The following is a 13,371-nucleotide window of genomic DNA, read 5'->3' on the forward strand; positions in this document are numbered from 1 at the left end:
CCACACTGTGTGAATCAATCTTTGTCTCTCCCTGGCTACAGTGAAACCGGTCTGGTAGGTGGGAAAGTAGCACACTGGGACACACCCATTTCTGTGAAGAGGAGATGAGAGAGGGAGGGGTTGGATGGAGGGGGAAAGTCCCACCTGTGTGGGCTAAGTGGGGGGGGGGTTCTGGGATAGACAGTGAGAAGAAAGGAGGAGGGGAGTGTCAAATGTGTCGTCAGCATGCTCTGATCACTGTTCGGTGACTGTTTGAGTGGCCCTGTGAAAAGCCTCTCCTACCAGGTCTCACCTCCACTCTCCTCACTGCTCCCCCAGCGTCCGATGGCAAAGCATGACCCTGTAAGTCCTTCCTTTATCCTCTCCTCCTTGTTCTCTGCTTCTTTGGCTCTTTATCTGTTTCCCCTGGGCTGACTTCTGTCACCTGCCTCCAAAACAACACTATTTTCTTTCTCACACACACTGAACATGCTATACTCGTACTCTCACTGTCCCTCACTGTCAGGTTGGGTTTTTGAAGTAAATGTGTCCCTTGTGTATGGCTGGTGTTCTCAAAGGTTGTACTTTTTGCCACATCATGGACAGATGGCAGGACATGTGAACCAATGCGTTGGTATGCTACTAGGAGCTAGACTAGAGGCACAGGGTCAAGCTGGTGTGTAGCTGGAGCCCCCATATGATCTCATTGCGATTGCCTCTGTCTCCGATCTCTCTACTGTGTTGCTTCGCATGGTGTGTCGAATTTATGTCGAATCCCCCACGTGGAAAATATTGTGTTGAAAGTCGGGGTTCTTCCTCTAAATGGTTTGTGGTTTTATGTCTCAAAGTAGTCTATTCGCCCGGTTTGTGGAACCAAAATACGGGGGGGGGGGGGCAGATTGCAAAATTAGACTTGAGGTGAAAATGAGCCCAATAGGCCCCCTGTACCCTGCTACTGTGAAGTTCCATCTGTAACAGAGAGGATTTATCTGTCTCGATTGGTGAATCAACAATCAATGTGGGCTGGTTCCATTTTACCTATTTATCTTCTATTTTAGGCTCTAAGGGACTCTTTTGGAATTGAAATTCAAAGTTACAGTATATAACAACGTTATTGTTCATAAGTACAGACTGCCCGTTGAAATGTAACTGGAACCTAAAACCTCATCAGTTTACAGTAATTACTGGAAAATGCCAAGGGGGGGAACAATGTCTATTGACCTCTGTCGATTCAGTTGGGAATTCAGGCTAACCGGCTCATCCACCAACTGAACATCCACTTGGTACAATATTCCGGTTCATTTGCTTTGGAGTTCTGTGCCTATGGTCATGACACTGGAGCTGTTTACCAAAGAAAAGGTTTAGGTTATAAACCGGTATTATTACTGACTGCGCCAAGGAGTCTTCTCTATGTCACCAAGACAGATAACAGTAAATCCCATCTTTGTTTATTGCTGTATCAGGTATATTGTATACATTTATGGCAATATAGGAGGAATGACCATAACAGCACACAGATGTGTGTTAAACAGTCACATAGTTTGGGCGAACTAAGGATAGAGGTTCATGAGAGGATCCCCTTCTATGGGTTCAGGACAAATGGCACCTTCCATGGACTTCCTGGTCAAATACATCAGGTGTTTTCAAATGGAGATATAGGAGCTAATAAACCAGACAGTGGGTGTTTTGGGATTTTCAGATAGAGAAGACACAATATGGTACATGCCTGCCTCTTGGCTTCCTATGGAGCGTGGTGGTACGTGCCTGTGTGAGGGTTCTTTAGATTCAGGAAGGTCTTTTTTTTATATAGTGCTTCTGGTCCATTCTCTAAGGTGAGAGAGTTAGTGGGCTTGACCGAGATGCCCTGTAACTGACTGAGTTCTTCGAAAAACAACAGTCAAAATCATATTGGGTTGACAAGTTACCATGGAAACCCCAATGTAGACACAAGTCATTTTTGGCTAGCACTCTTTATCCTCAACCAGACGAACACTTCAGTACGATCCAGACCTGTAGGATATAATGATCTTTGTGACCCTTGGGATCATCACTACAGCCTAGCAACTATGAAATTAAAACTCCAACTGGAAATCTTGCAATGTTGTGTAAATCGCCACCAATCCTCAGCACGTCTAGATGCAGAGCAGAGCACACCACTAATCTGTTGTGGGAATCAGTGTGGAGGTCATGCATGTTGTACCATCAGGAAGTAGATTCTTTCCATGTCGGTCATCGCAAACATAAACATAGCCATGGGCAGATCAGACAAAGTCCCAACATCAGAACCAGATAGGGAAGTTAAAAGCAACGTCATCCCTCCCAAGTGGCACGGTGGTCTGAGGCACTGCATCTCAGCGCTTGAGACGTCACTACAGACACCCTGGTTCGAACCCAGGCTATATCACAACCGGCCGTGACTGGGAGTCCAACGGGGCGGCGCACAATCACAATTGGCCCAAGCGTGCATCTAAGGGAGTTTGAACCTGTGTCGGCTGTCATTGTAAGTAATAATTCCGCCCCCCGCCCCACCACGGAATACACTACACAATGTAAAGTGAAGAAGCCATCAATGACAAAGAGAGACACGAACTCAAAACCCAATAAATTGGATCCCTGCTGTCTGTCAATCCAGCACAGGAGGGAAAGCACACTATTCAGACTGGACCAACACTGCCACCTGTGTCGGTGTACTAAGTACCTGTGTGGATTATAAATCACCTGTGTGGATCGTTGGTTACAAATACCTGTGTGGATGTGGGTTCAAACACCTGTGTGGATGTGGGTTAGCAAACTCACCTGTGTGGATTGTACAAGTCACCTGTGTAGGTTGTGGGTTAAAACAGTGGTTGGTAGTCACCTGTATGTGGATTGTGGTTACAGAATCACCTTGTGTGGGGATTTGTGGATTACAAATCAGACTGTGTGGATGTGGGTTTACAAAGCAACCTGTGTGGATGTGGGTTAACATATCACCTGTGTAGAGATGTGGGTTACAGATCAACCTGTGTGGATGTGGATTACTAATCACACTGTGTGGATGTGGGTTGACAAATCACCTGTGTGGGATGTGGGTTAACCATCACTGCTGTGTGAGAGTGGGCTTACTAAACACCTGTGTGGATGTGGGTTACAAATCACCTGTGTGGATGTTGAGTTACAAATCAACCTGTGTGATGATATGGGTTACTAAATCACCTGTGCTGGATGTGGATTATCATAATCACAGACTTTGTGGCAGTGTGGGGTTCACAGATCACGCTGTGTAGGATGTGGGATTACAAAGTCACCTTGTGTGGATGTGGAGTCACAGATCAACTGTGGGTGAGATGTGGGATTACAACTCACCTGTGTGGATCGTGGGATTACAGATCACCTGTGTGGATGGTGGGGTTACAAATCACCTGTGTGGATGTGGATTACAGATCACCTGTGTGGATGTGGGTTCAAAAACCTGTGTGGATGTGGATTAGCTCAATCACCTGTGTGGGATGTGGATTACTACATGCACTGTGTGGATGTGGGTTACTAATCACCTGTGTGGATGTGGATTACAAAGCACCTGTGTGGATGTGGGTTACAAATCACCCTGTGTGGATGTGGGTTACAAATCACCTGTGTGGATGTGGGTTACAGATCACCTGTGTGGGATGTGGGTTACAGATCACCTGTGTGGATGTGGGTTACAAATCACCTGTGTGGATGTGGGTTACAGATCACCTGTGTGAAATGTGGGTTAAAATACCTGTGTGGATGTGGGTTACTAATCACCTGTGTGAGTGGATTACAATGACGTGTGTGGATGTGGGTTACAAATCACTGTGTGGATTGTAGATTACAAGATACCTGTGTGGATGTGGATACAGATCACCTGTGGGATGTGGAGTTACAAATCACCTGTGTGGATGTGGATACAAATCACCTTTGTGGATGTGGGTTCAAATCACCTGTGCTGATGTGGATTACAATCACCTGTGTGGATGTGGGTTACAAATCACCTGTGTGGATGTGGATTACAAATCACCTGTGTGGATGGGTTACATACCTGTGTGGATTGTGGATTACAAATCACCTTGGTGGATGTGGGTTACAAATCAACCTTGTGGATGTGGGTTATGTACAAATCACCTGTGTGGATGTGGGTTACAAATCACCTGTGTGGATGTGGGTTATAATCACCTGTGTGGTGTGGGTTTGTCAATCACGCTGTGTGATTGGTACAAACAACCTGTGTGGATGTGGAGTTACAAATCACCTTTGTGGATGTGGGTTCTACAGATCACCTGTTGTGGATGTGGATTCCAATCACCTGTGTGGATTAGGATTAAGATCACCTGTGTGGATGTGGGTTACAAATACCCGTGTGGATGTGGATTACAGATTCACCTGTGTGGATGTGGTTACAAATCACGCTGTGTGGATGTGGATTACAAATATCTGTGTGGATGTGGGTTAAAATCACCTGTGTGGGTGTGGATTACTAGATCACCATGTGTGGTGTGGGTTACAAATCACTTTGGTGGATGTGGGTTACTAATCACACTGTGTGATGTATGGGTTACTAATCACCTGTGTGGATGTGGGTTACAAATCACCCTGTGTGGATGTGGTTAGAATACACTGTGTGGATGTGGTTCAAAATCACCTGTGTGGATGTGGGTTACAAATCACCTGTGTGGATGTGGATTACAAATCACATGTGTGGATTGGATTACAAATCACCTGTGTGGATTGGGTTTACAAATCACCTGTGTGGAGTGGGTTACCAATCACCTGTTGGATGTGGATTCAAATCACCTGTGTGGAATGTGGTTACAAATCACCTGTGTGGATGTGGGATTACAAATCACCTGTGTGGATGTGAGATTTAGCAAAGTCACGCTGGTGGTGGATGTGGGTTACAAATCACCTGTGTGGATGTGGGTCACAAATCACCTGTGTGGATGTGGGTCACAAATCACCTGTTTGGATGTGGGTTCAAAATCACCTGTGGTGATGTGGATTACAGATCACCTGTGTGGATGTGGGTTACAGATCACTGTGTGGATGTGGATTACAAATCACGGGATGTGATTAACAAATCACCTGTTGTGGATGTGGATTACAGATCACCTGTGTGGGATGTGTGGATTAACAAATCACCTGTGTGGATGTGGGTTACAAATCACCTGTGTGGATGTGGGTTAACAAATCAGAACCTGTGTGGATGTGGTTACAAATCACCTGTGTGGATGTGGGTTACAAATCACGCCTGTGCTGGATGTGGATTACAAATCACCTTTGTGGATGTGGGTTTACAATAACCTGTGTGGATGTGGATTCAATCACCTGTGTGGATGTGGATTCAAATCACCTTTGGGATGTGGGTTACAAAATCACCTGTGTGGATGTGGGTTACATCACTGTGTGGATGTGGGTCACAATCACCTGTGTGGATGTGGGTTACAAATCAACTGTGTGGATGTGGGTTAACAATCACACTGTAGTGGATGTGGGTTACAATCACCTGTGTGGATGTGGGTTACAAATCACCTGTGTGGATGTGGGTTCAAATCACCTGTGGATGTGGGTTACAAACACCGTGTGTGGATGTTAGGATCACAAATCACCTGTGTGGATGTGGTCACAAATCACCCTGTGTGGATGGGGTCACAGAATCACTGTGTGGATGTGCGTTACGTATGTGGTGATGTGGATACAAATCACCTGTGTGGATGTGTTACAAACACCTGTGTGTGTATACAACAGGCAGCAGCCCAGGGACAGGGGACAGACCACAACTTCCTTGGAGTTTCTGTTCCCTTTGTCTCCATGGCAGCCATCCTCTCTTCTCCGTGGCAACAATAGAGACTTCCCGGGGGGCGCATGTGAGCTCGGCTGCGGCCCTGTGACGATGATCAGCTCTAAATTGTCTGAGATGCTTGATAGCGCTATGGGAGCAGATGAAGATATAAGCAGAAATGATTTGGATATTGAAGATGAAAATCCCCAGTAAACAATTCATGGCAGGAACCCCCTGATTCATCATAACAATAGTGTATGGGGTGCTGCCTAGAGTACACATGTTGATTTCGAAAAGGGCTTACAGATGGTTGATGATTGGTGAAAAAAGCATTGTAGTATCTTCAGGTTAGATGTAACTCATTTTCGCCATAATAATATCATCCTTTCGAGCAAGTGTGAAATCCCAACACCTGAATAACACAACTCAAGCACAATAGAAGTTCCATGTCTCTAGGCAACAATGTGCAAGATTCCCAATGGCCCCTTATTCATTTCCTCCTCTCTTTTATCATGGCTCTCATTTCTGCTTTATATTCATCTGCTCCCATAGCGCTATCAAGCATCTCAGACATAGAGTCTGATCATCGTCACCAGGGCCGCAGCGAGCTCATTTGCCCCCGGGAGTCTCTATTGTTGCCCGCGAGAAGAAGGATGGCTGCCATGGAGACAACGGAACAGCAAACTCCAAAAGGAAGTTGTGGTCGTCCCCTGTCCCTGGCTGCTGCCTGTTTGTATCACACACACAGGTGATTTGTTAACCCACATCCACACAGGTGATTTGTATCCACATCACCACAGGTGATCTGTAACCCACATCACACAGGTGATTGTGACCCACATCCACCAGGTGATTTGTGACCCACATCCACACAGGTGATTTGTGACCTACATCCACACAGGTGATTTGACCCACATCCAACAGGTGATTGTAACCACATCCACACAGGTGATTTGTAACCCACATCCACACAGGTGATTAGTAACCCACATCCACAGGTTGATTTGTAACCCACATCCACAGTTGATTTGTAACACATCCACACAGGTGATTTGTGACCCACATCCACACAGGTGATTTGTAACCCACATCCACACAGGTGATTTGTAACCCACATCCACAAGGTGATTTTAATCCACATCCACACAGGTGATTTGTAATCCACATCCACACAGGTGATTTGTAACCCACATCCACAAGAGGTGATTTGTAATCCACATCCACACAGGTGATTTGTAACCCACATCCACACAGGTGATTTGTAACCCACATCCACCAGGTGATTTGAACCCACATCCACACAGGTGGATTTGTAACCCACAATCCACACAGGTGATTTGTAACCACAATCCACACAGGTGATCTGTAATCACATCCACACAGGTGATTTGTAATCCACATCCACACAGGTGATTTGTAATCCAATCCACACAGGTGATCTGTAACGCCACATCACAACAGGTGATCTGTATCCACATCCACACAGGTGATTTGTAGACGCACAATCCAAACAGGTGATTTGTGACCCAATCCACACAGGTGATTTGTGACCCACATCCACACAGGTGATTGTATAACCACATCCACACAGGTGATTTGTAATCCACATCCACACAGGTGATTGTAATCCACATCCCAAGGTGATTTGTACCACATCCACACAGTTTTGTACCACACCACACAGGTGATTTGTAACCCACATCCACACAGGTGAGTTTGGTAACCACATCCACACAGGTGATTTGTATCCACATCCACACACAGGTGATTTGTAATCCACATCCACACAGGGATTTGTAACCCACATCCAACCACAGGTGATTTGTAACACACACCACCCAGGTGATTTGTACCCACATCCAGACAGGTGTTTGTAACCACATTAACAGGTGATTAGTACCACTCCACAGCAGGTGATTAGTAACCCACATGCCACAAAGGTGATTTGTACCCACATCCACACAGGTGTAGTCTTAACTCCAGACCTCACACAGGTGATTTGTAACCCACATCACACAGGTGATTTTGTAATCCACATCCACACAGGTGATTTTAACCCACATCCACAAGGTGTAACTTAATCCACATCCACACAGGTGATTTGTAAACCCACAATCCACACAGGTGATCTGTAATCCAATCCACACGGTGATTTGTAATCCACATCCACACAGGTGATCTGTAACACACATCCACAAGAGGTGATTTGTATCCAATCCACACAGGTGATTTGTAACCCACATCCACAAGGTGATTTGTACCCACATCCACACAGGTGATTGTAACCCACATCCCAAGGTGATTTGTAACCCACATCCACACAAGGTGATTTGTAACCCACATCCCACACAGGTGATTTGTACCCACATCCACAAAGGTTGATTTGTAATCCACATCCCACAGGTGATTTGTATCACATCCCACACAGGTGATTTGTAATCACCATCCACACAGGTGATTTGTAACCACATCCAACAGGTGATCTGAATCCACATCCACACAGGTGATTTGTAACCCACATCACAAAGGTGATTTGTAATCCAATCCACACAGGTGATTTGTACCACATCCACACAGGTGATTGTAATCCACATCCACACAGGTGATTGTAATCCACATCCACAACAGGTGATTTGTAACCCACATCCACACAGGTGATTTGTAATCCACATCCACACAGGTGATTAGTAACCCACATCCACAAGGTGATTTGTAACCCACATTCACACAGGTGATCTGTAACCCACATCCACACAGGTGATTTGTAACCACATCCACACAGGTGATCTGTAACCACATCCAACAGTCAGGTGATCTGTAACCCACATCCACACAGGTGATTGTAACCCACAATCCACACAGGTGATTTGTAACCACATCCACACAGGTGTTTGTAATCCCATCCACACAGGTGATTAGTAACCCACATCACACAGGTGATTATAATCCACATCCACCAGGTGATAGTAATCACACCACACAGGTGATTTGTAACCCACATCCACCAGGTGATCTGTAATCCACATCACACAAGGTGATTTGTAACCCACATCCACACAGGTGATCTGTAATCCACATCCACACAGGTGATTTGTAATCCACATCCACACAGGTGATCTGTAACCACATCCACACAGTGATTTGTAACCCACATCCACACAGGTGATTTGTAACCCACATCCACAGGTGATTTGTAATCCACATCCACACAGGTGATTTGTAACCACATCCACACAAGGTGATTTGTAACCACATCCACACAGGTGATTTGTAACCACATCCACACAGTGATTAGTCACCAGCATCCACACAGGTGATTTGTAACCCACATCCACACAGGTGATTTGTAACCCACATCCACACAGGTGATTAGTAATCCACATCCACACAGGTGATTCTGTAACCCACATCCACACAGGTGATTTGTACCACACCCACAACAGGTGCTTTGTAACCCACATCCACACAGTCGATTTGTAATCCACATCCACAAGTATTTGTAACCAATCCACACAGGTGATCTGTAACCACATCCACACAGGTGATTTGTAACCCAAATCCACACAGGTGATCTGTAACCCACATCCACACAGGTGATTTGTAACCCACATCCACACAGGTGATTTGTAACCTCACATACCACACAGGTGATTTGTAATCCACATCCACACAGGTGATTAGTAAACCCACATCCACACAGGTGCAGGTTGGTCAGTCTGATAGTGTGCTTTTCCCTCTGGTGCTGGATGACAGACAGCCAGGGATCAATATTGGTTTTGAGTTCTGTCTCTCTTTTCATTGATGGCTTCTCACTTTACATTGTGTGTGTATCCGGGGGGGGGGGGGGGGGGCGAATTATTACTTACAATGACAGCCGACACAGTCAAACCCTGATGACGCTGGGCAATTGTGCGCCGCCCCGTTGGACTCCCAGTCACGGCCGGTTGTGATATAGCCTGGGTTCGAACCAGGGTGTCTGTAGTGACGTCTCAAGCGCTGAGATGCAGTGCCTCAGACCACCGTGCCACTTGGGAGGGATGAGCGTTGCTTTTAACTTCCCTATCTGGTTCTGATGTTGGGACTTTGTCTGATCTGCCCATGGCTATGTTTATGTTTGCGATGACCGACATGGAAAGAATCTACTTCCTGATGGTAAAACATGCATGACCTCCACACTGATTCCCACAACAGATTAGTGGTGTGCTCTGCTCTGCATCTAGACGTGCTGAGGATTGGTGGCGATTTACACAACATTGCAAGATTTCCAGTTGGAGTTTTAATTTCATAGTTGCTAGGCTGTAGTGATGATCCCAAGGGTCACAAAGATCATTATATCCTACAGGTCTGGATCGTACTGAAGTGTTCGTCTGGTTGAGGATAAAGAGTGCTAGCCAAAAATGACTTGTGTCTACATTGGGTTTCCATGGTAACTTGTCAACCCAATATGATTTTGACTGTTGTTTTTCGAAGAACTCAGTCAGTTACAGGGCATCTCGGTCAAGCCCACTAACTCTCTCACTTAGAGAATGGACCAGAAGCACTATATAAAAAAAAGACCTTCCTGAATCTAAAGAACCCTCACACAGGCACGTACCACCACGCTCCATAGGAAGCCAAGAGGCAGGCATGTACCATATTGTGTCTTCTCTATCTGAAAATCCAAAAACACCCACTGTCTGGTTTATTAGCTCTATATCTCCATTTGAAAACACCTGATGTATTTGACAGGAAGTCCATGGAAGGTGCCATTTGTCCTGAACCCATAGAAGGGGATCCTCTCATGAACCTCTATCCTTAGTTCGCCCAAATAGTGACTGTTTAACACACATCTGTGTGCTGTTATGGTCATTCCTCCTATATTGCCATAATGTATACAATATACCTGATACAGCAATAAACAAAGATGGGATTTACTGTTATCTGTCTTGGTGACATAGAGAAGACTCCTTGGCGCAGTCGATAATACAGGTTTATAACCTAAACTTTTTTCTTTGGTAAACAGCTCCAGTGTCATGACCATAGGCACAGAACTCCAAAGCAAATGAACCGGAATATTGTACCAAGTGGATGTTCAGTTGGTGGATGAGCCGGTTAGCCTGAATTCCCAACTGAATCGACAGAGGTCAATAGACATGTTTCCCCCTTGGCATTTTCCAGTAATTACTGTAAACTGATGAGGTTTTAGGTTCCAGTTACATTTCAACGGGCAGTCTGTACTTATGAACAATAACGTTGTTATATACTGTAACTTTGAATTTCAATTCCAAAAGAGTCCCTTAGAGCCTAAATAGAAGATAAATAGGTAAAATGGAACCAGCCCACATTAGTTGTTGATTCCACCAATCGAGACAGATAAATCCTCTGCTGTTACAGATGGAACTTCACAGTAGCAGGGTACAGGGGGCCTATTGGCCTCATTTTCACCTCAAGTCTAATTTTGCAATCTGCCCCCCCCCCGTATTTTGGTTCCACAAACCGGGCGATAGACTATATTTGAGACATAAAACCACAAACCATTTAGAGGAAGAACCCCGACTTTCAACACAATATTTTCCACGTGGGGATTCGACATAAATTCGACACACATCGAAGCAACACAGTAGAGAGATCGGAGACAGAGGCAATCGCAATGAGATCATATGGGGGCTCCAGCTACCACCAGCTTGACCCTGTGCCTCTAGTCTAGCTCCTAGTAGCATACCAACGCATTGGTTCACATGTCCTGCCATCTGTCCATGATGTGGCAAAAATACAACCTTTGAGAACACAGCCATACACAAGGGACACATTTACTTCAAAAACCCAACCTGACAGTGAGGGACAGTGAGAGTACGAGTATAGCATGTTCAGTGTGTGTGAGAAAGAAAATAGTGTTGTTTTTTGGAGGCAGGTGACAGATCAGCCCAGGGGAAACAGATAAGAGACCAAAGAAGCAGAGAACAAGGAGGAGAGGATAAAGGAAGACTTACAGGGTCATGCTTTGCCCATCGGACGCTGGGGGAGCAGTGAGGAGAGTGGAGGTGAGACCTGGTAGAGAGGCTTTTCACAGGGCCACTCAAACAGTCACCGAACAGTGATCAGAGCATTGCGTGGACACATTGACACTCCCTCCTCCTTTCTTCTCACTGTCTATCCCAGAACCCCCCCACTTAGCCCACACAGGTGGGACTTTCCCCCTCCATCCAACCCCTCCCCTCTCATCTCTCTCTTCACAGAAATGGGTGGGTCCAGTGTGCTACTTTCCCACCTACCAGACCGGTTTCACTGTAGCCAGGGAGAGACAAAGATTGATTCACACAGTGTGGCCTGCTCCATTCCGGCTCAGGTGTCACAGCTGGGCAATCAGAGCCAGGGACCAACATGGCGTCCTCTCAGACAGCCACATTTTACTGACGTGGCAGATATTTTTCTCCGATCTTCAGTTTGAACATTCTGTCAGTCAGCGAAGTCTCAACCGTGTGATGCAGAGTTGTTCAAAGTACATAGCAGCTGATCCAATCAAGTATGTCGACATTATATTGAAATATTGAGTTGAACAACATTTTTTTTAATTTATTTTATTTATCCGTTATTTTACCAGGTAAGTTGACTGAGAACACGTTCTCATTTGCAGCAACGACCTGGGGAATAGTTACAGGGGAGAGGAGGGGGATGAATGAGCCAATTGTAATGAAACTCAAAGAAATGTCAGAGCAAAATCTTGCCGCCCATTCACATACTTCATCTTCGTGATCACGGTAACCAAGGGATGTTGATGAAATGAAACAGTGCTTAGGAAAAAAACAGAATGGCGCGTGTCAATGCAGTTCATGGAACTTCCGATATCCTACTCATTATGCATTAAGTTGATTAGTGAGGTCAAGGTGTACAGAATGAGCTCAGACTGCATTCTACTAGGAAAAGCACAGGCATGCAGACGCGCACCCATACACGCACACATGCACGCGTGCACACACAACTTGTCAGTAAAATGATCTTCGAATCAACCTTGAGATCCTCTGACTAGAATGTTGCTTGTTTTCATTAGGTCAAACACACCCCTCTCTTATAAACCCTTCCAAACAGAAACAAACAGAAAAGGACGGACGCCGGTAAATAAACAAACGATTCTGAATGTCTCCATTAAGGGAAGAGCTTCCACATCATCTATGGTCAAGTTTACCAATAACGATGATGACACCTTTCAGCAGAATATGAGGCAGACTTCAAATCGCATTTACAGAGGTGATGTAGTAATACAGTATGTTAAACGAGGCAATGGACACAGACCTTGAGGATGGGTAATGGTTGACTAAGGTAATAGCCATCAAAAAGTGAACATGTGTTCATTTTATGCTGTCTGTTCAGCAAGACATAGACGCATCTATAAAAAGCCCATCAAAAGATTGCGAACGTGACCCTCAGCTTGACAATTACATTGCCCACTTATCGCCACTAGAGGGTGATAGTGCACGGTACCGTCCATTCTGCTATCTGTCCTATCGCTGCTCCGCTGGAGAGCTCATTGTTACGGGTGAGAGCACTGTTGTCTCATCAACTGTGAGCTGCATTTGTGTAGTGGTGTCCATTCTCAGAAGAGAAAGCAATCGAGAGACAGATAGAGAGATCGTACC

General features: G+C 45.4%; 1 protein-coding gene across 2 annotated transcripts in view; it reads left to right on the forward strand.

The window, feature by feature from the left end:
* Positions 1-231: 231 nt before the first annotated feature.
* LOC111960553 (transmembrane protease serine 13) overlaps positions 232-13,371 on the forward strand; it is a 24,576-nt gene continuing 11,436 nt past the window's right edge. For both annotated transcript variants that reach the window (XR_011475187.1, XM_023982594.2), the window contains exon 1: positions 232-342. Coding sequence is in view for 1 of the 2 variants with exons in the window: in XM_023982594.2 (XP_023838362.1) it covers positions 325-342 (18 nt within the window). In the remaining variant the exon portion in view is untranslated. The remainder of the gene's footprint in view (positions 343-13,371) is intronic.

This window comes from Salvelinus sp. IW2-2015, linkage group LG4p (genome assembly GCF_002910315.2).
Source record: "Salvelinus sp. IW2-2015 linkage group LG4p, ASM291031v2, whole genome shotgun sequence".
NCBI classification, from domain to species: Eukaryota; Metazoa; Chordata; class Actinopteri; order Salmoniformes; family Salmonidae; genus Salvelinus; species Salvelinus sp. IW2-2015.